This window comes from Alligator sinensis, unplaced genomic scaffold, assembly GCF_000455745.1.
Source record: "Alligator sinensis unplaced genomic scaffold, ASM45574v1 scaffold297_1, whole genome shotgun sequence".
NCBI classification, from domain to species: Eukaryota; Metazoa; Chordata; order Crocodylia; family Alligatoridae; genus Alligator; species Alligator sinensis.
The window spans coordinates 1,673,373-1,697,869 of NW_005841848.1; the positions used below are offsets into that span (position 1 = coordinate 1,673,373).

The window sequence follows — 24,497 nt, forward strand, 5'->3', positions numbered from 1 at the left end:
TGGTGACTGCCACCGGCTCTGGCTTGTGTGGACAAGCAGGCAGCAACCGACCAGGAGCGCCATGATGCATCACCCCCGGGGCACGGGAACCTGGGCGGGGAAGCAGGAGCAGGCCGCAGCCGGGCCCCATGAAGCAGCGGCAGCAGCAGTACGTGCACCAGGACGCTCCGGCCCCCCTCAGGGCCTTTCTCCCGCGCGGCTGCCAGAGGCAGGGAGCCGGGGAGGGGCAGGACGAGGCCGGGCAGCGCGTTCCATCCGGGACCGCTCGCTCCAATCAGCAGACGGGGGGCGGGGGGAAGGGAAGAGACGACCGAGATCACGTGGCCTGGAATCATCACCCGCCCCCACAAGGGCGGAGCTTGCGACTACTCAGCAGAGAGAGCGGCCAGCCCGCCCCGGGGCATTCTGGGAGCTGCCACCGCCAGGAATGCTGGGAAATGTAGTCCCGCCCCCGTTCTCCAGAGAATGGAGGCCCCGCTCGTCTCTCGCTGGGTCAGGGGGGAGGGGCGCGTTCCCAGCGGCCCACGCGCGGGGGCGGCGCGCTCTCCGGCCGGATGGGCGCTGCAGCACGTGACGCCGTGCCCGAGAGCCGCGCTGCGCTGCTAGAGGAGCTGCCGGTAACCCGTGGCCGGGGTGCGGGGCGGGAGGCGGCGTGGGCAGCCTGGCGCTGAAGGCGGGTCCCCGTCTCCACGCGGGGTCCTGGTGCGGGAGCGGGGTTGATCTCCGGCGGGGGCCGCAGGCCCCAATCCCAATCCCGCTCCCCTGCTTCTCCCTCAGGCGTTTCCTGCACCAGCTCCGCAGCGAGGGAGCGCCCGCAGCAGCCCCGTGCGCCAGGCCAGGTGAGGGTCCTTCCTGCAAGTTTCAGAGCCACCTTGACTTGACCCGTGCCCCCGCAGGGAGAAGTCCCTCGTCTCGGACTCGGGTACACGGCAGGGGCAGCGCTGTGGGGGCCCCAAGCCCAGTCAGAGCCATACTTGCTTCCCTCCCAGCACAGAGCAGGGGGGAGCTGCCCTTGCCCAGCCCGTCAGCAGGGCAGCACTGCTTCAGGGCCGGGCAGAGGCTGCGCTCCCCCATCTCTGTGACCGGGGAGGGACTGAGCCACAGCGGTGTCCCACAATAAGGGGCAAACAGGGGGAGAGGGGGGAACCAGCAAGCTGGAGGGAAAAGAATTGGGGGTAAAGGGGCCATGTGACCCCTTGCCGTGCGTGGGGGCTAATTCAAAGACAACCCTCCAGTAATTCTGTGCCTAGAAGATTATGACAAATTGATGAATTTTCCATATGGCTAATTTAATTATTGGGGTGGGTCATCTTAAATTCTGTGTCATTTTGGACATGGGTAAAATATGGCTTTATTCCTGTCTCAAATCCAAATATTCAGTTAAATTCTAGTTCCAAAGCAGTGAAGCTCAGTAACCCTTTTTGTACATATCCGTGGGCCATGTCTTTTCAACCAAGCCAGGGTCCTGAGTCAAAGTTCCAGGCCTCAGAGTCCAGGTATTACCCATTAATGCTTGATCTGAGCCAAGAAATTGAGAAGTAGTAAGTAATGGACATTAGCAGTTCCACTGGAAAACCTCAGTGCAGATGAGGCTGTTTAGTTTTACTGCCAGGTAAGCTAAGGAAGATAATTATGTGCAGGAAGCATGTAGTGGCCTTTGTCCAGCTTCCTTGTGGTAAATACTTGCTTTGTGTCCATAGGAGATAAACATGGGTTTGGTATATCACTGTAAAATAAGTGGGGGTAGGAGGGAAGAAGCAGGGGAGGAGAAAGCTATCCGTAAAGAAAAGCCTACACTTCCAGAGCCCTAGTCTTATATTTTCATGCAGTTTTTGTGGTTCTAGCTGTGAGTGTGGAGTTTCTTTGAGATGCAGTTAAACATAGAAACCCTCTCCTGTTCCTTTTGGTTTCTGTTTTAGATACTGTTGAAGTACCAGCCTGTTTCACTCCTCTTTCAAGATCACCTGATCAGCAGCATGGCTTCTCCCTGCAAAGCCTCAGACTTCTTCTTCGTACTCATTTCACTGCTGCTTCTACTGCCTGGAGTTGAAGCCCTGGATCTTGGAGATGAAGTTGCCCTCTTGCTGGGCTTAGCTGTCAGCGTCACTGGACTCTGTGCGTGTCTAGGCTGGTATGCAAGAAGGAGAAATGGACAGCTATAACTTTAAGGAGATGCCCAGGTCAAGAATAATTCTAAAGTCTTCTTGTTGGGATTTAAGGTTTAAAAGTGAGTCAAGTTTCTGGTAGCTTTCTGAACTATGAAGTGGGACCCTTCAAACTTCTCTTGCTCTGCTATGCCAGTAATAAGGACTGTGCTTGGCAGAAAGTGTTTGCAGGATCTATTCCCATAGTAGTAAGATGATTTCATATAGCTTGTGATGAGATACTGCCTTAACACTAAGGTTGAAATGAGCTATTTGAAGATTAATGTACTCGGACTGATTAAGTAAAAATTTAAAATACTGGGTTTTTTTGAGCAAAATGCTTGACTGACTCTACAAGTTGGATTGGAGTGGTTGGTCAGCAGAAAGCCATTAAGATACTAGTCAGGATAGAAACTTGGAAGTACTGAATCTCTCAGTTTGAGAACTAAAAAGCCAGGCCTATTTGTAAATGCACAGGTTCTTCCTAATGAGAATTTAAAAGGAAAAAAAAACCGTAATAGCTCGTTTCTTTTGTCATAGGGCTAAGACATGGGAGCCTTAGAAAAATCTCTAATGGTAAAGCATACCTCCACTGTAGCGTAGGTTTATGTTACAAATTAGAATCCATTTAATAAATAGCTTAGTTTTGCAAGAGGACTATTATTTTTCTTTAATATGGGTATGATGCATAGGAATGTCTGTAACATGTCTGCTGGTCAAAGGGAAGGAATTTATGTTGTGAAAACTTGGAAAGGCCAAATGTTTTGTGCATGTATCTTCTTTGTTTACATCTTACATTCATTTCTCTCTGAAATGAGTTCAGTTTGGGGTTTTGTTGTTTGCAGTATCTTTATATTGGAAAAAATCAAGAAATCCAGTAAACTGTTTGACAAAATTTTAATAGCTGGTCAGTAGGCCCCACTTCATGATGATGCCTTTACGCCTTCTTTAGCTAGCGCTGATGCCCCAGTCCTAACTCCCCTGGGTTGTCCACTTGAGCTCTATGCAAGATTGTGGCCAAGGCTTGTGCCAAAAGAAAACAACTAAACAAGTATTCAGAACTTTACTGAGAAGCTGGAGAATGTTTTGGCAGATAACATGCCTGAATTTTAATAGTCTTGTTCTACACATCCACAGCCAGATCTTCTGATGCGAGTAAAACTTTGATAAGCATTGTTCTGCATTTTCTGGTCCTACCAGAAAATACTAATGGTGGTGAGGTAGAGCATCCTACACAACATCTTCCTTTCTACCAGCAGAAAGGCTATAGTTAGGAATGTTTTTTGACCACATTGTTTCTATAGGTGGTTTGGGGCCTTTGGAGTTGTTACCAGCCAGTGTTAGGCTGCTTTATCTCAGTAAAAGTTCAGCCCCACACACAGTAGTGGAGTGACTAGAAGGTGAAGGTGATCTCCTTTGCAACTTACACCGTGTGCAGCTCAACTGGAGCTGGCAACCTGGACTGGTATAATTGGGAAGTCAGTGAAGAGGGTAAGAGGCAGGATGCAAAGCCCTGTTCTTTTGCTACCCCTTCTCTCTCCCTCAGAAGGTCTCATAATGATGCAGCACAGAGCAAGGAATAAATGGTAAGGCAGATTTGACAAGTCATTGGGTAGTTTGACTATAGTTTGATTTCTGAAGCTTTTTAGACTTCCAGATGTCATTTAGAAATGCTTTGGCCTGTATAGCCCTCTTCTGTGGAAAATGGACAACGGCTGTTAAACTCCGGGCTCTTCAATCTTGTGATTAATCTCTTCCAAGCAACCTGGCCAGCAGGCTGCCAAAATCCATACAGGGTTGGAGTTGTAGGAACAAATGCAGCTGCCCCTCAACATCAGGTACAACAGAGAGATCCCCTCTGCTCTTAGTCTGATTCAGCTTGTGTGTACTACATCAACATCAGTTCAACTCATAGGGTTGTTATGTTCAGCTGCAGGCCTTTCCTCAGCTGACATGCAATGCCCTCTCCCTGATGTTTTGAGGTCAAGAGTAGAAAGTGATTCTGCATGTACCAAAGCACCACAGTGAAATTTGCATTTTAAGATTTACACTCCAGAAAGAAAGTAAAGTACTTAGTGATGGCCCTGCCCTCCATGAAATGCAGTAAAGGGACCTCTGCTCAGCAGCTGTGGATGACCAGATATGTTTATATAGCAAGGTAAATGCTGCCACGTCCTACTCCATGCTGTTAGCAAAAGGGAGGAGCATGAGGGGGGAGGCATAAATACTGGATGCACCCTTCCTTTCCCCACATCTAAGTCTTTTTTTATTCATCAGTGAATCTGTTTACCGGACCAAGGCTCACAAGCCTGTCAAACTGAACTTTTCAAAAAGAGCAAAATGTGACCATTGCTAGCTTTCCCCAAACTCCTCTATCTTGTTCTCTTAAGAACAAGTGCTAGATTCTTCTTTAGTAATTTCTCACAATTGTGTATTAAGTTTTTCTCCCTTGTAGAGCAGCCAAGCAAAAAATTCTTATCATCATCACTACTGTCAGGTTATGGGATACTAGGAATTGTATTCTTTGCCTGTGGCCACATGTACCTAACTGAAGGATATTTCTATGCATAATGGTGTGTTTACCTGGTTTTGACAGAAACTACTTATTGTATTGCTAAAGAATTGCAACTTTCATGGGTTTACTTAACCGCATGCATACATTCTGATCTTCCTTTCGTTTTCCCTCAATTTTTAATAAATTCTTTCAAGTAAGTTCTGGCGGTAGTTCAATGATTCAGCTTGTGTAAGAAGAATAAAGGGCATGGGAGAGAAATGGCTGAATAATAAAAAGAGTTTAAATAAAGCAGTAATCTTAAATTGATTTAAAAAAAATACTTGCAGCCTACACTGATGTGTATTTTAGCTTATGATCATTTTTGCCATATTAACAAGATAACAATGCTGTCTCATTTCATTGTCCATAACTGATTTCATAGCAATTTAAATCCCCTTAAAGGGTCTGATCCTGCTCCTTGAAATCAATATCATCATTCCCTTTGAGTTCAGTGGGCAGGGTCAAGCTCTTAATTGGCTGGTTAGAAGGTGACCTGAGGCACTTTTATGTTTTTTTTAGCTTAAACTCTGAATTTCCAGGATTGCAATGAATGGCATTTTTAAAACCAACTTTGCCACAGTAGCTTTTGTAACTAGACACCCAAGGAAATTAAAGAACATTTAATGTTGCCAAAAATTACGGTCTAATATTTATGATCTTATAATGATAAATTTTCATGGAGCCCCCACAAATAGGTTGTTTTATCTTGGCATTGTTCAGTGGAAGCTGGTCTAGCTACTTAACTTGACTTCTGGACCTCCGTTCAGTGTTGTGGGGGGTGTTTTTTCTGCCAAATGTATCATTTAGTAGTTGTATAGAGACAACTGTATAGAGTAAATGTAACCATACAGTACTTGCTCTGAGAAAATAGTATATCTCTTAACGTAGAAGGCTTCAAAGTAAAGAGTTATTGGCTTTCAGTACATATAGTTTATGGCCGTGTCTGTGTGCTGATTTAAGATGCTTTAGCCCGATTTAAGGCACATTAAGGACACATGTCCACACATGTGCACCCTGAATGTACCTTAAAAATGGTGGTTTTAGGCTATTTGCACCTACATTTGATATTTACAAAAGCAGGTATCGGATTTAGGCATGAATAGCTAAAGCACACTAACTCGTGTATAGGCATATTAACACTGTATGGACTGATGTGGGACGAACTTTAGTCCCACGTGAGTCAGTGCACACAGCATTAATGTGCTTTAATGCATGCGTGTGTAGACATGAACCTAAATTGCCTTAAGTGTGAATTAACTTCAGGCATGCCTAAATGCATGTGTAGACATACCCTATATACCTTAGCAATAACATAGGTCAGAAGATCAGCAACCCCGCAAATTTTTGACAATCAGCATGGAGCAAGAAGGTCAGCTGTGAATGAACAAGACTAAATGCCTGCACGCTTAAAGCTGCATAGCTTCTTGTGCTCTGCAAGAGCTTGCTATTGTTATTCTATTCTGTACAGCAACCTTGGAAGACTGGATGCAAATACTAAAGTTCAATTGCTTAGAGCACTTGCCTCCCCAATGTACTAAAATGGATGAAGCCACTGCTGGAGCCGTTCACCCACTCAGGTAAATGCTGCTGCACTTTTAACAGCCATAATAAGTGTTGACATTTCTCTAGCATCTTTTATCCAGGAAGCCAAGCCCTTATACAGACACTAATCAATAAAGCCTGGCAATACCTTTCCACTGAGATGCAAAGAGGTGAAAAAAGCTTGGCCCAGTGTTTCACAGGAAGCATGTCGTACAGTCTGCATGTACACTGAAGTACTTGGGGGACATTCTTTCCATGCTAGCCCAGAGGCTTATGCCCTACAAAGCAGGTTGGAGCTCCAAATTCCTACTAGTTCCTCTTATAAAGGCTGCTTGTCCTTTCTGAGAAAGGAGCGGGGAGTAGATTTCAGTGTTTATCATATTATAAACATGACTAAATAGCAAAGACCCGTAATAGGTCTGTTACCATGGTACAAGCCATAATTACTGCACTACAACAGTAATATTTTCATTTGCATCGTATCTGGTAAAAAGGTTTGGCAGTTCTATGCTATAACCTCAAGAGGATTTGGACTAGTGAGGAGGAGAGCTAGTGTCCGATTTTCCTCTCAGTTACACCAAGAAAGATTAGGAGTAACTCCACTGAAGTTAACAGTAGGGCAGGATTGTCTAGCACTTCTGAAAATAAACCCAATTCAGCAAAACAGTTGTGGACCATTTGAGGTGTACTCAACTGGCTGGCACGCATTAATGAAGTTACATTTATAAAAGAATGTAAGCAGGTGGGAGATGCTTCTTCATGTGCATTGAAAATTCATCAATGTTAAGCATAGAGGTATTTAAAAAAATCAAAACAAAAAAAGTCCCATGTTTGTGTGTAGTGCATCCTTCCAGGAGTACAAATTAGGAAAATAAGTGGTGCTACTCTTAAACACCACCCACAAGCCAAGCTCTTCCCACTTTGAGCACCAAAATTAGAAATGAAGCAGATTGTGCAGACACTCAAAATACTATCCCATGCTATACTGGGCTCCTCAGGTATAATGGAGTTTAAATTCATCCAAAAGCAGGATCAGAGTAAGGAGCCAGATCAATAGGCACTAGCCTTGGCTCTTAGCTTCCAGTCATATCAGAATCTAAACTTGAATTTTAAAAAAACCAAAACACACAAACCAACCTGGGCCTTATGGTACCAAGCAAAAGCAAACTAGTGTAAATTAGTGCATTGATTTCTGCCCAGGTTTGGAGAGATGGGGGAGGAGCTGCAACATTCAGAGCCAAGGATTAAACTGGGCCAACACCCTCTCTCAGCAAAGCAGGCCTCTGTGCAGGGAACAGGATCTGGTCTAGTCTGATGCAGAGACCGGAGTCCAAGTGGCCACCTTAATTTCTGCTGTCTGACAAAAGTAACAAGGAACATCTGTGTTCTTTTGTGATACAGTGTTGTGGGAAAGGTCATTCATAGCCAATGTCCAAAGGCTGTCTACAATTTGAGGAGAGCAGGAGACTTAAAGTTTCAGAAGGGAAATGACTCTACCACAGCCATAATGTGGCAGGTACCTGTTTTTCATAAAGAAACCACCTGGCAGGAGTGATGCAAGTTGGTAACATTCTCTACCGCATAGGCATAATAGACAATTTTCAATCACACATAACTAAATAAGTCAAATGTTGGTCACAGATCTATAGTGGTCACCATTAAGCAGCCAGTATTCACCAGAGACGCAGTGACTTTTTCTTCCCATCACGGTGGGATTTGCATATCACTGGGCATGTCTACAAATTGCTGTACACCGCTGTAGCAACACACTACATCACCGTATGATGCGCTACAACAGCATAGCAATCACATCAGTCTACATGTCGGTCGGCAGCTACCTCGCCATAACAGCGCATTCCCCCATTTTAGCATGCCACTGTGACAAAGTAGCAGCGAAAACTTACCACATGCACAGCACAGTATAGGCAGTTACTGCCATGCTTTAGTACTCCCTTTTGGAAGTACTAAAGCATGGCACCATAACAACATCACCATAGGGCAGTGGTCTCCAACCTTTTTAAGTAGGAGATCACCTTTGTATTTAAAAGCAACCCAAGATCTACCGTGCGCTGCTACCCCCCACCCCGCAGGTAAGGCCGGGGGGCAGATCAAGGCAGAGGGAGGAAAAATTATTTGGGGGAGCACCTCCCCAGCAGGTAAGCCCCACCCAGCCAGGGCCCCACTCAACTTACCCCTGCTCCTGGATCTGCAGCAGTCTCTCTCACCACAAGGGCCTCAATCTAGCCTCCACCCCTTCCCTCCCACATGGACTGACCTGCTGGGCTGGAGCACGTGTGTGCATGGACTCAGCCCCTCTTTCCAGCCTCTGATCGACTCCAAGAGGCTCCAAGATCTATCGGTGGATCAAGATCCACTGGTTAGTGACCACTGCCATAGGGCAATGTGTGGACATGCCCTCTACATCATAACTTTTGGCAACTAGTGACCCTTAATCACAATTTGGCTACGTTCATGGAGGGCTGTGCTCCTGATCAAAAGCCTTTTGAGGCTCTGACTTCAGTGAGCATTTGCTTAAGTCCTTTTCCAGGCCACATGTCTGGTTTCTGAGTTCTGTCAAAAACTGTAAATAATTATATAAAATATATTGTAGGGGTGGGAATGGGCTTGAGAGAAATGGTATCATTCTCTCAGAACTCACACATGACTTGGGGGATATTTCTTATACAGTCCATCCACAAAAAATAAACTGTGGCAGAGATCAAGGATGAAAATATTAATGCTAAACTGATGTGTAAATAGCAAGACAGTTCACTTGTATCTTTACAAAAAAAACCAGGAGGTATTCATGATGAACAAATTTAATCGCAGTCTAAGTCAATAGGAAACCTGACAGCAAAAGCTGAAAGTCTGTTCAGTCATCATGTAAAACCATGGGGAAACCAGATGTACCAGGATTCTCCCACTGAGTCAAGTGAAACTCAATCCCTGAGGCATTAAAAGGTTACAGAAAAAGGGAGCAAATACAGCATATGTAGACTAATCCCTTTTTAGGCTGGGATTCAATCAGCTATTAGATAAAAGTGCCAAAAAAAGCCCCACTAAAGCACCCAGTCTATAAAGATGTCAGGTGAGTTGGGTCCAACTAACGCATTGCGTCTTCTGGGCATGTAGTGGGCTCAGCACAGGAGTGCGCCAAGTTGAAAGTAAATCGCTGCTTTTTTTCTTTTTCTTTTAAATGTCTGCAAGTTGCCTTGGTGCCTAACTCCCAATTAAATTCAGTACTTCAATTCAAAGCCGGAAATGCTAATATTTTGTTTTTGGTGAAAATCAATATTTTGAAAATATGGAAAGTTGCCAATCTGGACTAAGTGTCGTGATTTATATTCTACTCTTGTCCCACATACAGAACTCCCATTGTCAAAAACTCCTAAAGTGTATCCCCATGAGCAGGAATGTGCTTTTCCCTAGGGTCAAACAGCAGCAGCCCAACATCTGCTGCTGCTGCTTGTCCCCAGGGAATGCCTGTGCCACACGCACTCTGGTGCACAGCACGTTGCCCTGGGGGGGGTAGGGGAGGCTGGGGCCAGCAACTGTGCTGGCCCTAACAGCCTTACCTGGGGACCTTTGGGAGTTGCAGCCATGGCGATCCTGCACCAGGGAGCCTGGCTGGCAACTGGAGGATGACTGTGGCCAACCAGGCTTCAGTATTAGGCAGCATGCACTGCTGCCACATGTGCCACCGCACTTTTTTTTAGGTGTGCCTTCTTTTGATTCCAGGATCTCCCAGGGTCAAACCTCCCCTCCCTCCCCACTCTGCTCCCACTGCAAATTAGCAGTGCAGGGGATGCCTGAATATGCAGTGTGTGTGGTGTGAGGCATTAGGGCACATCTGCACTCATCTGGACATGCCCCTAATGTCAAAGATAAGACAGAACATTTGTAAACTTGAGGCTAAGCTTCATTTTGTATTAGCTACCCTAGCTGCATTGAAATCAAGGCACTTATGCTGATTTACACCAGCTGAAGATCTGCTGTATGGCCTTAAAACTCATTTTGGGCAGAAATCATAAGCTTGATTCTGACCTCAAACTACTCTGTGCCCTATTAGGCCACAGGAAATTAATTAACTCTGCAGCAGGGCAATATTTGTAAATAAAAGTACTATCCTGCTGCAGAGTTTTTTATTCTGCTGCAACACAGGTGTAGACACTGGCACAGCTGGCTGGGGCACAAGGGTGCTTCAGTGCAACTGACTAGCCCTGTACTGTATCATCTTTGTGCCACAGCCAGCCCTTCCACAGCATGTTGAGCTGGGTCGGAGCAGCCCTGGGCTGGCAGGCTAACCCTCCAGGCCCCCTGCCAGCTGGGACTGCTCCAACCCAGCTCAAAGTCCTGCAGTCTTGGGCACATGTGTAGACGTGGTGCCCCAGAGCAATAAACCCTGGCACGATATGCGTCAGGGTTTGTTCCATATTAACATGCATGTGTAGACGCACCCTGTGTAACTCAGTATTTACTCTGGGTTTCCACTGGCCGAGAGCTGAAGAAACTCTTCAAATGATTTTTTTTATCTGTCTCTTTTCCAATATTGTTAGTGGATCTACATTTTTATAACATTAAATTACACACACACACACACACACACACACGGGACAGACAAACACCTCGGACAACCAAAACACCGCTTATATTTAAATATTAGTCCAAATGGGGGGTTTTTGACCCTCAAGAGTGAGCAGCTAGAGAAAGAGAAAAAATATAATTAGCACAACCCAGCATCATTCATACCTCATTAAAATTGGGTATTCACGTACAAATATATATACATGTAGTACAGATAGTCTTTTGTTTGTAATGTACATTGCACTAATTTTGCTATAAACTCAATAATAGGTCAATTCTACTTCATTTCTATGCCAGAGCTTTTCTTCAGCTATTTCCCTTCTCAATCTACATGATATTATCTTCATTAAATCTGCAAAGTACTTTTAATCAACTTTTGTCTTTTTTCCAATTCAGATGCAACAGTCCCAAACAACAAATAATCATGTGCATTTTATTTCAGATGGGCTAACAAATATGTTATTTTAGTGGAATATAAATGTAATGTGCATAGAATCTGAACTTTTTCTAAAATATCTATTTTATCATCAATTAACCAGGGATTTCTCTGGGTAACTGCAATTAAATGTAATGGGAATTAACTATGTAAATCCTTTATGCATTCAAAAGAATACCAACCTTCATAATATACTTCAGTGTCTGGAATACCAAGCACAGGAATGAATGGCCACCTTCTGCATATCACCCTATTTAAAAAAATGTATTTCCAGATGGAATCCTGACAATTTAGAATTAGATGGAATCAGAGTTGTCAGAATAGTGGGTTTAATTATAGCAAATTTCTAACTATGACTTAATGTTAAACAATGAGAATTGCTCAAATAATTTTGCTCAGTTTAGTACAATAAAAGCTCTAGAACTGAACTAGAGTAGATTGAATTTCTCTATTTTCATCTGTTTATGCAATGCTAAGTAATCCCAGGTCTGCCCAGTATTTGGATGGGAGATGATTTTGGAATTCTGGGTACCATAGATAGAAGCCAGAAAGTTGTGGTTGAACAATCAGCAAATTCTAGACTACAGAAACCAAATAAATGGAAACATTTACTTCTTCCCCACTACTGCTTTTGAACTGATGGACAAGAACAAAAGGAAAGGAAGATAAGTTTGTGACTATAACAAGAGGACTATATAGTATAAGTACAAACATATTGCAAAAACTCCATTATAGGCTGCAAAGCAAAGCCCAGAGAAAGTTCCACATCCAGGTGTTAGAGGGCTGTTTTTCTGCTGTATAATTTCTTCCAGTGAAGGAAAACCAGTTTTTGTTTGTCTCACTGTAAAAAATGCACTCTGAATTCTCAAGAATTAAACCTTAAAGAAGAAAACTTAATGAGTGAAAGATTTTTTTCATTGTTGAACCAGTTGATCTATGCCACCTGCTTACAGTAACTATTTACGGTCTTATTAACAAGACTGGGAAGTGTACAGCTTAAGAGACTGAGATATTTGTATGAAGTTTTAAAGTGCATATGTTCTTCTTAACTCATGATGAAAATAATGAAACCCCCTGAACTAAACTAGTGCAAATAGTCACTCCTAGAATTCACAGTCTGCCAGTACAAACATTTCACCTTTCACAGTGATTATGAAACAGATACCAAAAACAAATTGCAAACAAGTGTAGTACAACCAATTTGTACTCACATTAATCTATCCATTAATGTTGAATCCAAGTCTACCATAGTTTGTTTCCCTTGCTTTACTTTAGCTTTTCAAGAGCAATTGTTGTGTTCATTCTTAATTCCAGTGATCACAAATCTTCTCATCCCTTGCAGCATTGCTCTAGTTCTAAAGCCTCAAAAGTATATCTTGGTATGTATTTTTTTTACATTAAAAAGAAGTGTTGGCATTTTCTCAATCGTAGAAAGTCTCTTCTTTATTTAATGTGCCAGTACCTTTCTGTATCCAATTATTAGAAACCACTTATTAGAAGTATGCACACACAGAGAGATACAGAGTGGGATAGCTCTTTATCCCTACACACACAAAAGATTCACTCCAGGGTAAAATTCTAGCCCAACAGCAAAGTTCCCAGTAGGCCCAGAATTTCACTCCATGTTTGCCAAGGGAAGGAGTAAAACATTTGAAAATGCTGTAGCTAGGATAGCTTGTATAACCTTAATTCTCTTCACTGTCTCTATTGAAGGATGTTCCAGTCACATCATTTCAATCTTAGCCTCAAATCTCAAGGTAGATTTGCCATCAGTCCACAAAGAGGCCCAAATCCATGCCAAATTTCAAGGGCCCATCACCTGATGTGCAAAGGCAGTTAAATAGAGTCACACAAATACTGTATTAGGAAAGTCATTTTTCCTTTTTTTTAATTGAAAAAGAGTTGAACCACATTAGCTGAAACTTTGTTTAAAAAAAAATCATTCCCAGTCTGAGAATGTTTGTCACAGTTCAGCCAAAAACAAATGCTTGAGAAAAAGTGATAGGAAAATGCAAGGGGCCATTTAAAATGAAAATCTTTGGGCATATTTGATTATACATATAGCAATATACTTCACCTATAATATTTGTCACAGTCCTGGTAAAGCTGACCCTGTGGGGCACTCGCTGGAGAGCAGTACTGTGGCCACATGCTGGAGCCTATATTGCTTAAATACCAGTCCACCTAACGGACTGGTTATTTTGAGGGAAAGCTAGTTCTTTGTCCCAGGAGGCTTCCATTTGAACAAAGGATTGTCAAGGTTTCACAATGCCCCATTGTTAGCCCTATGACATTAACCCTTCAAATTTCGGTCTACTACCAGTGTATAAAGACAGAAGAATAAATAGAAAAGGTCCACATTCAAAATGGAGCTGGTAGTCTGACACAGATATATAGACAGAGGCCAGATGCTATTCCACCTCAAAGATATCTAAGCTATGCTTACACAGCTTTCACGTATCTGAGACAGATACCAATTCCACCCTGTGCAACAGCCAAACTTCTGCTAAGACATTTATATTCCTTGTGCATCTTCATTTATGAAGGGAGGCTGCGAGCTATGGGACTCTTCAGCCTGGAGAAGCGCAGGCTGGAAGACCTGGTGGCAGCCTATAAGTACATAAAGGGTGTGCATCAGGATCTGCAGAGACTTCCTATGCCTGAAGAAGGGTGATTGTGCCCAAAAGCTTGCAAAAACCTTTTTTCTAACTACTCAGTTGGTCTAATAAAAGATATCACATCGACCCAAAGAACCTTGCCTGATAATAATGCAAGCATTTAGTGATGATGAGGAACTTACCTTTTGCTCAATAGCATAAAGTTTAAGGCACTTGGCCAGATCTTTGTCAGCTGCAAGGTGTTTGAATCATTAGTCCCCACTCATCAGGACACAGTCCTAATTGCCAACCTGAGCAGAGGGCATTGTCTACTTCCCAGTTGTTAAAAATGAGCCGCTAGACAGTCAAAACTGAGTGACTGCATAGGCCAAAGCAAGAAGGAATGAGTATATTCAGCCATTTTAGAAGCACTTTTACGTGCAAATATATAAATATACAGTAAATAAAATGTAGTATTATAATTATTGGCATTTAGGCTTTAATTTTCACATTTCATTGTAATTAGTGAATGTGCTCCAGTAAAGGTTTTTTAAGATTAGTACAAATACACAGCTGATAAATCTCTCTTTCTTGCTATGTCATTGCATGTCCTAACCATTTCTCAGTGTCTTTTCTCATGGATCAGCTTAAGTCAAAAATCTCTCTCTGAAAGGTTCAGTTTTCCATTGCTTTTCATCTTGTGCAATTGTGTATCTTTATGTAAGAACAGCATAGCCAACTCAAGAGTTCAAAATTCTTGAGTTGGGCTCTCCCCAAAAATATGATATTTATTAAATACTATATGATTTTTAAGCCAAATAATTAAAAATTGATTTTATTTGCCTTCTAGGTTCTGAGCTAAGAAACTTCACAATCTGAAGCTTTTTCTCATCCTGGAAGACTAGATGCTTACTTTATTTAGGCAGAACCTGAGATTATCACCTGATCGCAGTACTCCAGATGCTGGAACAAAAATCACATGAGTGGGGAAGTGAAAATGAATGTGAAGTAGTAGCATCTGTAGGAGTTGAGAATTCTGATCTGGTAGCATTTCACACTCATTTTACATTCACTTTTCTTAGGGTAATGGAAAAATTTACTGCATGGTAAAAAGGGGGGAGGGCTATCCCATACATCAGTTCCCCATGCTAGTTGCCTGAGTTTGTGCATTCTTCGTGTCCTGTGAAAGTGGAAGCCAAACCACAGTACCTTAACCCTCACTGAAAGAATGGCAAGGTACTGCAGTTAGCTTCTACTTAGTCAATGGAAGTACTCCCAATTAGTACTCAGGCCTCTACTTGGCACTTGGTTAACTATCATTAAATTACATAGCACTAGCTAAATTTATGCAAAAATTACAATAACAGTTATTGTCATTTGCTGTCATTAGGCTAGATTAGTTTCCTGGGTAAGGTCCCAGTAAAACTGCTATCCTGTTAAGCCATTTCCCAATGAGATACAAGATGTTATAATATTTTATATTTAAATAGCAACTTTTGGCACTATGGTGATGCAGTTCATGGTACTATGCCACGTGAGCACTTTTCTGATGGTGTCACCACCTTATGCAGTATTTGATCTTTTGGTTTATTTTCATGATACCTAGCCCTTACCCAAAGGTATTTTGTTGTTTTCTGCATCCTCCTAAGTACCATAAAACCTAAAATTCTCTCTCATTCTGCATTTTAATTATAGTATTTCACACTTAATATCCTGCAAACAGACAAAATGAGACTATAACTGTAACTGCCAGATATCAAGTCTAAACCTGTGGGAATAGCAGGCCTCTAACATAGCCCACAGAGATATGATTTGTAAGTGACTGAGCAGTGTGAAGGAATTTCCACCATATTGATCTCAGGATGCATTGATCCCATGTAGATGGTACACAGAGGCCCCATCTGTCACTGAAACCTAATGGTTACATTCCCCACCCCCCACAAAAAAATGTAGGGATTGAGTCTCTCTGGCCCTGGATCCTGCGTAATCAGTTTGTATCAATCCACAAGAAGAATGAATGTCTAAATCTATCCCAACCACACAATTGGTCCAATAAAAAGATACCACCCACAACAATCCTTACCTCTCACTTCCTGGACCATCACACTAACAACATCATTCTAGCACTATTCATTCAAATGCTATTTTTTACTTCTATTTTGTATTCACATTGTAAATAACCCCAGAAGGCAGTAGACAAGCAAATCTGTAGTGTGTTTTTTAAAAAAGGATAGAAAAATTAAGGTATTAAACTGTCAGGGGACCTGCTTTTATTTATCTTGAAGACAAATATCTAAAGCCTAGATTTGAACTAGTATGAAAAGGAAGAATAAGTATTTCTAATAGGAAGTTTATACTACTAAGCCTTTCCCCCATGAGTAGAGCTTTACATGTTATTAAAGTATTGGGTAACATCCTTTTTTTTAAATTCAAGTTCTCTGTATACAGGAAATACTATGGCCAAGTATTCCTGGTCACCTAACGAAGTGCTCTCCTTTCACTTTGTTCTCTGCTTACATCCCCACATTCACTTATGCCTTGCCATCTCAGTGGCTGGGTGCGGTGAAAAGTGGTTATCCCCCTTGAACTGATAACAACAACAAAAGTAATAATAAGAATAAACAGCATCCTTATGCTGGCACAAACGAAGGGGATGATGAAATGCCAGGTGCTGCAATAACCCCTCTAAGCAGGGCAGGCATGGATCCAGTGAGGGTATAGTGGCGTGGTCACATTCTACTTTGAGTGTATAGCACACGGGCAGTGGAGGACCCATACTGAGTTCTCCACTGCCAGGAGCTGTGGTCTCTACAGCCAGTCTCCATTGCCAGCCACACTCCATGCCAGTCACATCCCCCAAATCAGGGATCTCTCCACCTCATCCTTCTTTTCAAAATCTCTGATACCCACCTCCCCAGTCTGCCAAGCCCACTCATCAGAGCAGCCTGTGCACATATCCTGTATGTGCTGCAAGCTCCAGAACAGATCACAGCATAATAGCTTCTGCCTGGATAGTGTAATTTTGTGCTATCCCAGACACAAGATCATCCAACCTTCAGTGTTTGAAGGAGGCTTTTACTTCACATTATTCACCCCTTCACACCGGACCTATGGCTTTGCCAAACTTCTCAGCTAGAAATCACCTGGGCCACATCTCAAATCAACTCTAAGATCCCTTTTTTAAATATAGTTTTGTTTCAGATTTGTTACGATTCTATTCACTGTGTTCAACAGTGTTCCTTTGACATCTGGGATGGTGACAAGAGAAGCAATACTGAATTCCATGATTGGCACTGTTAATGGCCGTGACACTGAAGAGCAGGCCCAGCTGTTGTGTGCTTCATCTGTGGCTGGCTTACCTCCAGCTTTGAGTTTCCATTTAGCAAGGTAAACCTGGAGCATTAAATAGTCTCTGAGTAAGCATTTTGTTGAAAATGCAGTGTTAAAATGGCCTTGACCAAAAGGCTATCAAGCCAGAATAACCAGGAAGGGGTAAGGTGGGCAAACAGAACACAAGCCAAATACTTAAGTTGTTTAAAAAAGAAAATCTATGGCTGTTTGCTTACTGTCTGTTTCTACAGCTAATAATTTGTGCCTTTGAAGTCATAAGGATATATCCTCAGCATGTGTAATCAGCATAGCTCTCCTTAAGCCAGTGACACCATCACACTGATTTACACTGTTGGGAATCTGTTCCATAGTATATCAATTAAATAAGATGAGGTGAAATCCTACCCCATACTCACCCACTCCAATTGCTGTAGAAAGAGGCCAAAGCACAGAAGAACCACTGCAATTTAGTCATGCATCAGCAAGTAAGAAGGAATATGAATTTAAATTGCAGGTCAGTAAAGTGGTGTCAGCATGGTGAGTGGGTCAGTGAGCCATGCACTGAGCTCTGTTGATGAGGAATGCAAGTTACTCACCCCAGTTACCATAGCCTGCTCTCTGCAGTGTGGCAGAGCTGATGTTCCAAGAACAGACCGGGACATGGAAGTAAGATTTTCTTGCCTGCTCCCAACCAGAAAGTTTTACATCACCAGTTAGACAGGCTTTCTGCCAAGGTAAGGAATATCACCAGTGGCAATTCAGTAGTAATCTCATAACTCTGATTTGCACAAGTTCTTTCAACTAAAACTATCAAGTCTACTGTATTGCACCCCCCACATTATTGTACAACACACACTGAATAAATCCAAACTGTGAATCAAATGTATTTATATAATTAAAAACCTATATTGCAATGTAACTGATACTAAATTACATATAATTAACTGTATTAATTAAAATGCAGAAGAAAATTAATGTACTAAATTAATCACTTCTGTTCTAAGGGTATTCTTAGTGTCCATGAATGTGTTTCTTCAAGTCTCATTTACCAGTATGATGTCACAAAGATTTTGTAGGAATGGAGCCTTTTTTGTTTTTGTTTTATTTTTTGGATATGTGAAAGACTGAAAGATATTTGCTGGATTTTGTATTCATTCCATTCCATCCTCAATTACCAACACTTTAGGAGGACTTAGGGATAGATGTAGAATGAATGTTGCCATGGTTGGTCCACAAAATTCACCTGAGAATGATGTGAGGCTCTTTCTGCTTGTCAGGAGTATAAGTATTGCATTCATACCAATGCCCTTGCTGAGCCAGGAGATCAAGACCACAATGCAGATCCTACTATTTTAAAGCATGCTGAGCTATCAGTACCTCTGTCCATATTACCTAAAGAGACAGACTGGAACAAAAATAAGAGCCTCTGGTTGGATTCCATCCACATGTAGATCTTGAGGCACCTGCCTGATTTTCAAAATGTTGTTTTCACAGAAAGGATTATTCACACTGGGCCAGATCTTAAGCTAATATAAATGTCCCTGGCTTTATTGACATCAATAGAGCTACACCAGTTTACACCACTGAGGATTCAGTTTGCTTTATCTCTCAAAGACATCAGTTTTGAATTATGACTCCAAAATGGCTGTGAAGACATCAGCAATTCAGTAGTTCTTCAATAAATGACAAGTGAATTACAGATGTCGAAGGGTGTTGAATTTTAAAGTGCCTATGTTGTACACAAACCTACACAGAACAAAATATTTTTTTATTGTTAAGAATGTGCCTCATGCTATGGGTAATAACTCTGATCTTCTGGTATAAAGGCATAATTAAGATCACATTCTAAGGGACCACATTATTTAAAATTTAGAATAACTTTCTGCAGACACAGATAATTACCAATGCAATTTTGCATTGGCAATTATTTATGAGTACAATTAAGGTCACTTCTGTATTCAACTATTTGACATGCAGGTGAAATCAGGTAATAAGACGTCTAAATGAACTGAACTGCACCAATAAATAATTGTAGATGTAATAGTGCTCCCCCTAAACCCAGCCTCAGAAGATACATTTTTAAAACATGGCACCAAAACCTTGATTTTTAAAGTATTTAGGTACTTAAGGATGCAGATACACACTAGGAGATTTTCAAATGCATGTTGGACATCACTCCCACAAAAGTTACACAGATCAAGGATTGAATGTATTATCACTGCCAGGTTCCAGGTGTGTGTCCTAGCCAGTGGGCTGTCAGATGTCCTGGGCAAAGAACTTCTCTGTTTCTCCTGTTCTAACTGTTCCATGTCATATCACCAGTTAAATAGTTATTGTGCCAGATAGAGTGAGTGAAACTGACTGGCTAGGCCAGTGGCTGAAAAGCTCACCTGAGATGTGGGTTCAAATTCCTCCACCAAAATATTTAATTGTTTATTGGGCAAGAATATGAATTAAAATGTCCCGGTTCCCAGCTTAGCACCAGCACCAGGACAGGGACCCATCCCATATGGCCAGATCTCTTTTGTATAAGATTGCAGGCATACTAGAAGATACTCAAAAGTTCAAGCCTTACTGACAAGATAAGCCTTTCCTCACCCGGTTTGAGGATCATGCTTCAAGGCTTCAGTTTTAACTAGTTCAAAGCAGATCACTGGCTTTTCAGCAACATCAGCACTTAGGTGGTTCAGTAGAAACTCATATCACCTCCATACTGAGCCTAGGCCTGCTGTTAAGAAGTATGCTAACCCCTTCCTTCACTACAGTCCATGCCAAAGATCAGAAATTAGGCAATGTAGCCAGCTTAGAGCAGCCCTAAGCACATGCCAAGAAGCATATCCAAGATAGAGAGTCTGAGAGCTGTACTGAGGTGTGTGCTTACTGCCAACTACACTGCCTTAGTTCTAGGACTTGCTTCTCAGTGGCAAGTTCAGGCTTGGCATGGAATCAATATAGGCAAGCCATTAGGCACCCAAGTGTGGTAATTCCTCTGACCCTGACCAGAAGGGCAAGACCCTCTAGCCAGGAACTGCTGGATTTGAGGATGTCAGTGGCTCTTAAGATGGTAGATTTAGTACTTTTGAGGATCTAGACTTCTATGCTTAAAAAAGTAACATGGAAGGGTGAGAAGGATTCTTTAAGAAAATCCAGCATGGTCATGTAGAAACATTTGCTTAGCTTAGATCCCAATCCTGCAATTTCATATGTGCAAGCAAAGTGGTCTGTCTGCATGAATGCATCTACAAATGGGGCTAACTTGTGGGCAGTTAGGGGCCAGACTACATGGGCTGCAGACGTGTGGCCACATGCCACCCAAGTGTCCCCCTCAGAGGCCCTACACCCCTCTTGCATGTGATATTCTTCTCCTTGGTTATTCATCATAACTTATATCCGTACACTCAAATCCTGGTCCCACTGGGAATTTTGTGGTTGATCTTAATCATACCAGGATTTCAGCCCCATGTTTTGATCTTGTCACTAGTTTTCACTTAATCACACCTATTCAGTCTTCAGGCTTTGCCACTCCCTCCCTCCCTTTGCCCCTCTTCATCATTTGGTGAGACTCTGGTTGACAAATATATTTTCAATTATTCTCCTCTACTGTAAGCTCAAGAAAAATGCAATTCTTCCATCCAGCCTTTTGAACTGAGTCACATTTTTGGTACAGGGTTCTTAGGCTCAGACCCTCAAAGGTACTTGGATGCATACATAAGTCCATCATTAGGTTCTATGAATAGACCCTGAGTAATGTCCCTACTAAGTCTTCTCTCCTACCTAGCTCCTGGTCTTCTCAGACTTTTCTCTTAGGCTTTTCGACTAAGAGCTCTTGAGAGTTAGTCTAGGCTTCTTCACCAGCCCTTTCTTGGCTGATCTACTTTGACTGCATTCTTTTCAAAAAAATAAATCCTACCTGTGGACACTCTATACAAGAATGAACTAGAAGCCAATATACCTTCTTCATATTTAGAAAGTTGAAGATATAGTTCATGTGCTGTTATTAAAAGTACATAATTTTCAAGCCATTCATGGAATTCTTTCAGTGCATTTGATCAATCTATTTGATGTGTGCCTGCTCTTACCAGGTATTTCTTTGTCATTAGTATTTTCCTTTAACAGTAATTATTTGAAAAAATATGTTTGAGGTATCTATATGTTTAGTTTCATATATCTGGATATACAAAATGGAGGAACTGGCTTACCTAAAGTAATCATAAAGTAAGAAATGTACAGTTTGGAGTGACAGAACTTTCATAGCTTAATTACCTAAAAAGTAAATTGTTAAAGGAAGCAATTAATGGCCACACAAAATCTATGAACCACTTACATACCACTCTATAGCACCCAATACAGTGCTACATAAAGATATCCAAGTTTATTCTGAATTAACTATATCCAGTACTGAAAGCAGTGCACCCATGTAGCTCAGCACTCTCTTTCTTGCCTAATATATCCTGTTTCTCAGCAGGACTCAGTACTGTGTTGTAAAGACATATCTTTAGTGCCATATAAGCTCTCAAAATTGGATATAAGTGGAATACAGAATCATAGAAAAGTATGGCCAGCAGGGACCTCTGGAGATCATCTAGTTCAACCCCCTGCCTGAGGAAAGATCGTATCTATCCAAATCATCTCATATAAAATCCTTGTCTAACCTATTACTAAAATTACACAGGCAGCCCTGTCATGCACTAAATTGTCAGAGGTAAAGCAAGGGGATTATGGTGGCCAATATCCTGCTTCTGAAAGGGTTGTTAAAATATGCTCAAGAGATCCACAGAAGAGGGTGACAACCCCTGCAACAGAGGAAGGCAAAACTTTCTACAGTGCATACCAGTCTGACTCAGCATTAAAATTCCTTACTGACCCAAATGTGGTAATTCCTCTGACCCTGACCAGAGGGGCAAGACCCTCTAGCCAGGAACCTCTGGATTTTAGTCCCAGCAGGGACACTAGCACATCCGAGTCAAAATCCCCAGCCTTGCCTGCAGCCAACACCCAACACTTCTGAGGAAGGCAAAAAATTCTGACCAATGTTTATCCAAAATCTTCTTGAACATTTCCAATGGTGAGTCCACAGCTTTCCTAATCTACTGCCTCACTACTCTAACAGTGATGAAAGTTTTTCCTGATATCCAGTCTAAACATATTTTGCTGCAACTTCCTCCTCTCTGTAGCAACAGAGAAAAGGTGTTCTCCTTCTTTGCAACAGCCCTTCAGATATTTGAAGACTGCTGTCATGTCCCCTCCTAAGCACCTTTTCCTTTAACCTTTTCTTTGCATGACTTGCCCTCCAAAACCTTCATCATTTTTGTTGCCCACCTCAGGACCCTCTCTAACTTCTCCATGTCCTTTCTAAATCACGGAGCCCAAAACTGCACACAATACTTTAGGTGTGGCCTAACTGGTGCTGAATAAAGAGTCACTGTCACATCCTGTATCTTGCTCTTAATGATCTGATTGATGCAGCCCAAAACCCCATTCACCTTTTTGGGCAGCTGAGTCAACTGCAGCCTCATATTGAATTTGTGATCCACCAAGACTCTTAGCTCCTTCCCCATAGTGCTGCTATCCAGCCAGCTGTCACCAATTTTGTATACATGTTTTTTATTCTTTGAGAAGTGCAGCACTTTGCATTTGTCAGCATCGAACTTTATTCTGTTAGCTCCAGCCCAGCTTTCCAATCTGTCAATTGCACTTCTTCTGACTTGCAGTCCTGTCCCGCAGTGTGTTTGCAGACCTTTCCAGTTACATGTCATCTGTATACTTGCCCAAGATGCTTTCTGTTCCAGCATCCAAATAAATATTAAACACGTTGAACACCACTGGGCCTAGGAGAGACCACTGTGGGACTCCACCTCCTGCCATTCAAAACCTCCTGCTATTCCAATATGCCTCTGCTTATAACTACCCTTTCTTTGTAGCTATTGAGGCAGTTGCACATCCACCTTATAGTAGTTTTGTCTAGCCCACATTTATTTGTTCAATTTGTTTCTGATAAAGTTCCATGAGGGCTCTTTGCATAAGGAAAAATGTTATGTGAAATTAGTTATACCCTCTAAGGAGTGTTTATTAGTTTAAAAAAACCCAAAAAAACAAAACATGCTTTTCCATTTCTGTGGCTCCTTTGGGCTTGAACGTACTCCATCTGAAGTCAATGGGTTTTACTGGGGACTCCAATGATTATTTTAAAAGTGCAACACACCCCAAACAATTTTCATAGCACCTTAACATAAAGGACTGCAGTTTAAGTCTCCCAAGAGGTGCTAATAGTGAGATAACCCTATAAATCCACTCTCTAAAGATTTTCTTTTGACTTGGATGGATGTTCACTATGTAGGAGGATCAAAATCGCCCCACCAGAAATGAACTTTTTCGTAACGGTCTTGAAATCAGACTACATTTTGGCAGTTGTTTTCTTTTCTGTGCTTTTCTCTGAGGTAATCGTCCATAAAAAGAAATATACAGGAGGGCAGAAGAATGTGCTCCCTGAAGTATTATCCAAAACCCACACGCTTGTTTAATTTCCAATACTGTGAAATCCAATAAAAAGCAGAGTAAATGAAATATCACTCAGGGAGACAGAAACAGGCACCTTTGATCATCAATGCCACATCACAGCACTCACATTTCATTCTAGTGGTTCCCATGACATCATCCAACTCCTATGATGTCCATGGCCTTGTAGCCCTGTCATCATTGAATACTGTCATGTGTATTGGCACACATACACTGCTACTTGTATGTCACCGCATGCCTTCTTGCACCAGCTATTCTGAGGAGAAAGGCTGGCCTTTTATGAGCAAACAGACTTTGGAAATACATTATTCTAGCCGTAAAACAATTACCATAAAATACATTGCCTGTTCCATATAGTCTTCCTCAGGATTTTAATAAATTGGCTAATGGCAGAAACAGGGAATCTCTGGGAGTCTTGGTTTCCGCTCACCAAACATCCCCGACCTAAAATGAGCACGTTAGGGCCCCCTTCCTGGCGCTGCAAGTCCGAAACAGGGAGTCCGTGGGGCAACCATGGCCTTTCAGACAAAAATCACGCCACAAAGGCTCGCATCTGAACAGCATCCAGGATTCCTAACGCGCTGCAAAGCCTGGCCCAAATGAGCTCCTTCCCAGGCCAGAATTTTAAGTGAGAAGGGGTGGCTGGAGGAGTGCAAAGGCAGAGCCAAAGTGGAGAGAGCCTAAATCCCCTCCCCATCCCTTCCTCCTCAGGCTTGCCCAGATTCCCCAAGACATCCAGCTCAGCTAAGTATTACAATGGAAATGTGCTGCTGCTGCTGCTGCTGCGCCTGCCT

At 42.3% G+C, this 24,497-nt stretch overlaps 1 protein-coding gene across 4 annotated transcripts in view; it reads left to right on the forward strand.

The window, feature by feature from the left end:
• Positions 1-514: 514 nt before the first annotated feature.
• Positions 515-24,497, forward strand: part of SMIM30 (small integral membrane protein 30) — a 25,799-nt gene continuing 1,816 nt past the window's right edge. Inside the window, exons 1-4 of one of the 4 annotated variants that reach the window (XR_003095004.1) lie at positions 515-617; positions 1,920-2,227; positions 14,708-14,940; positions 24,415-24,465. Coding sequence is in view for 1 of the 4 variants with exons in the window: in XM_025208835.1 (XP_025064620.1) it covers positions 555-617; positions 1,920-2,162 (306 nt within the window). In the remaining 3 variants the exon portion in view is untranslated. Of the gene's footprint in view, positions 618-1,919; positions 4,948-14,707; positions 15,931-24,414; positions 24,466-24,497 lie in introns of those variants that run through there. The other 3 variants (XR_003095000.1, XR_003095005.1, XM_025208835.1) reach the window with 3 other exon arrangements.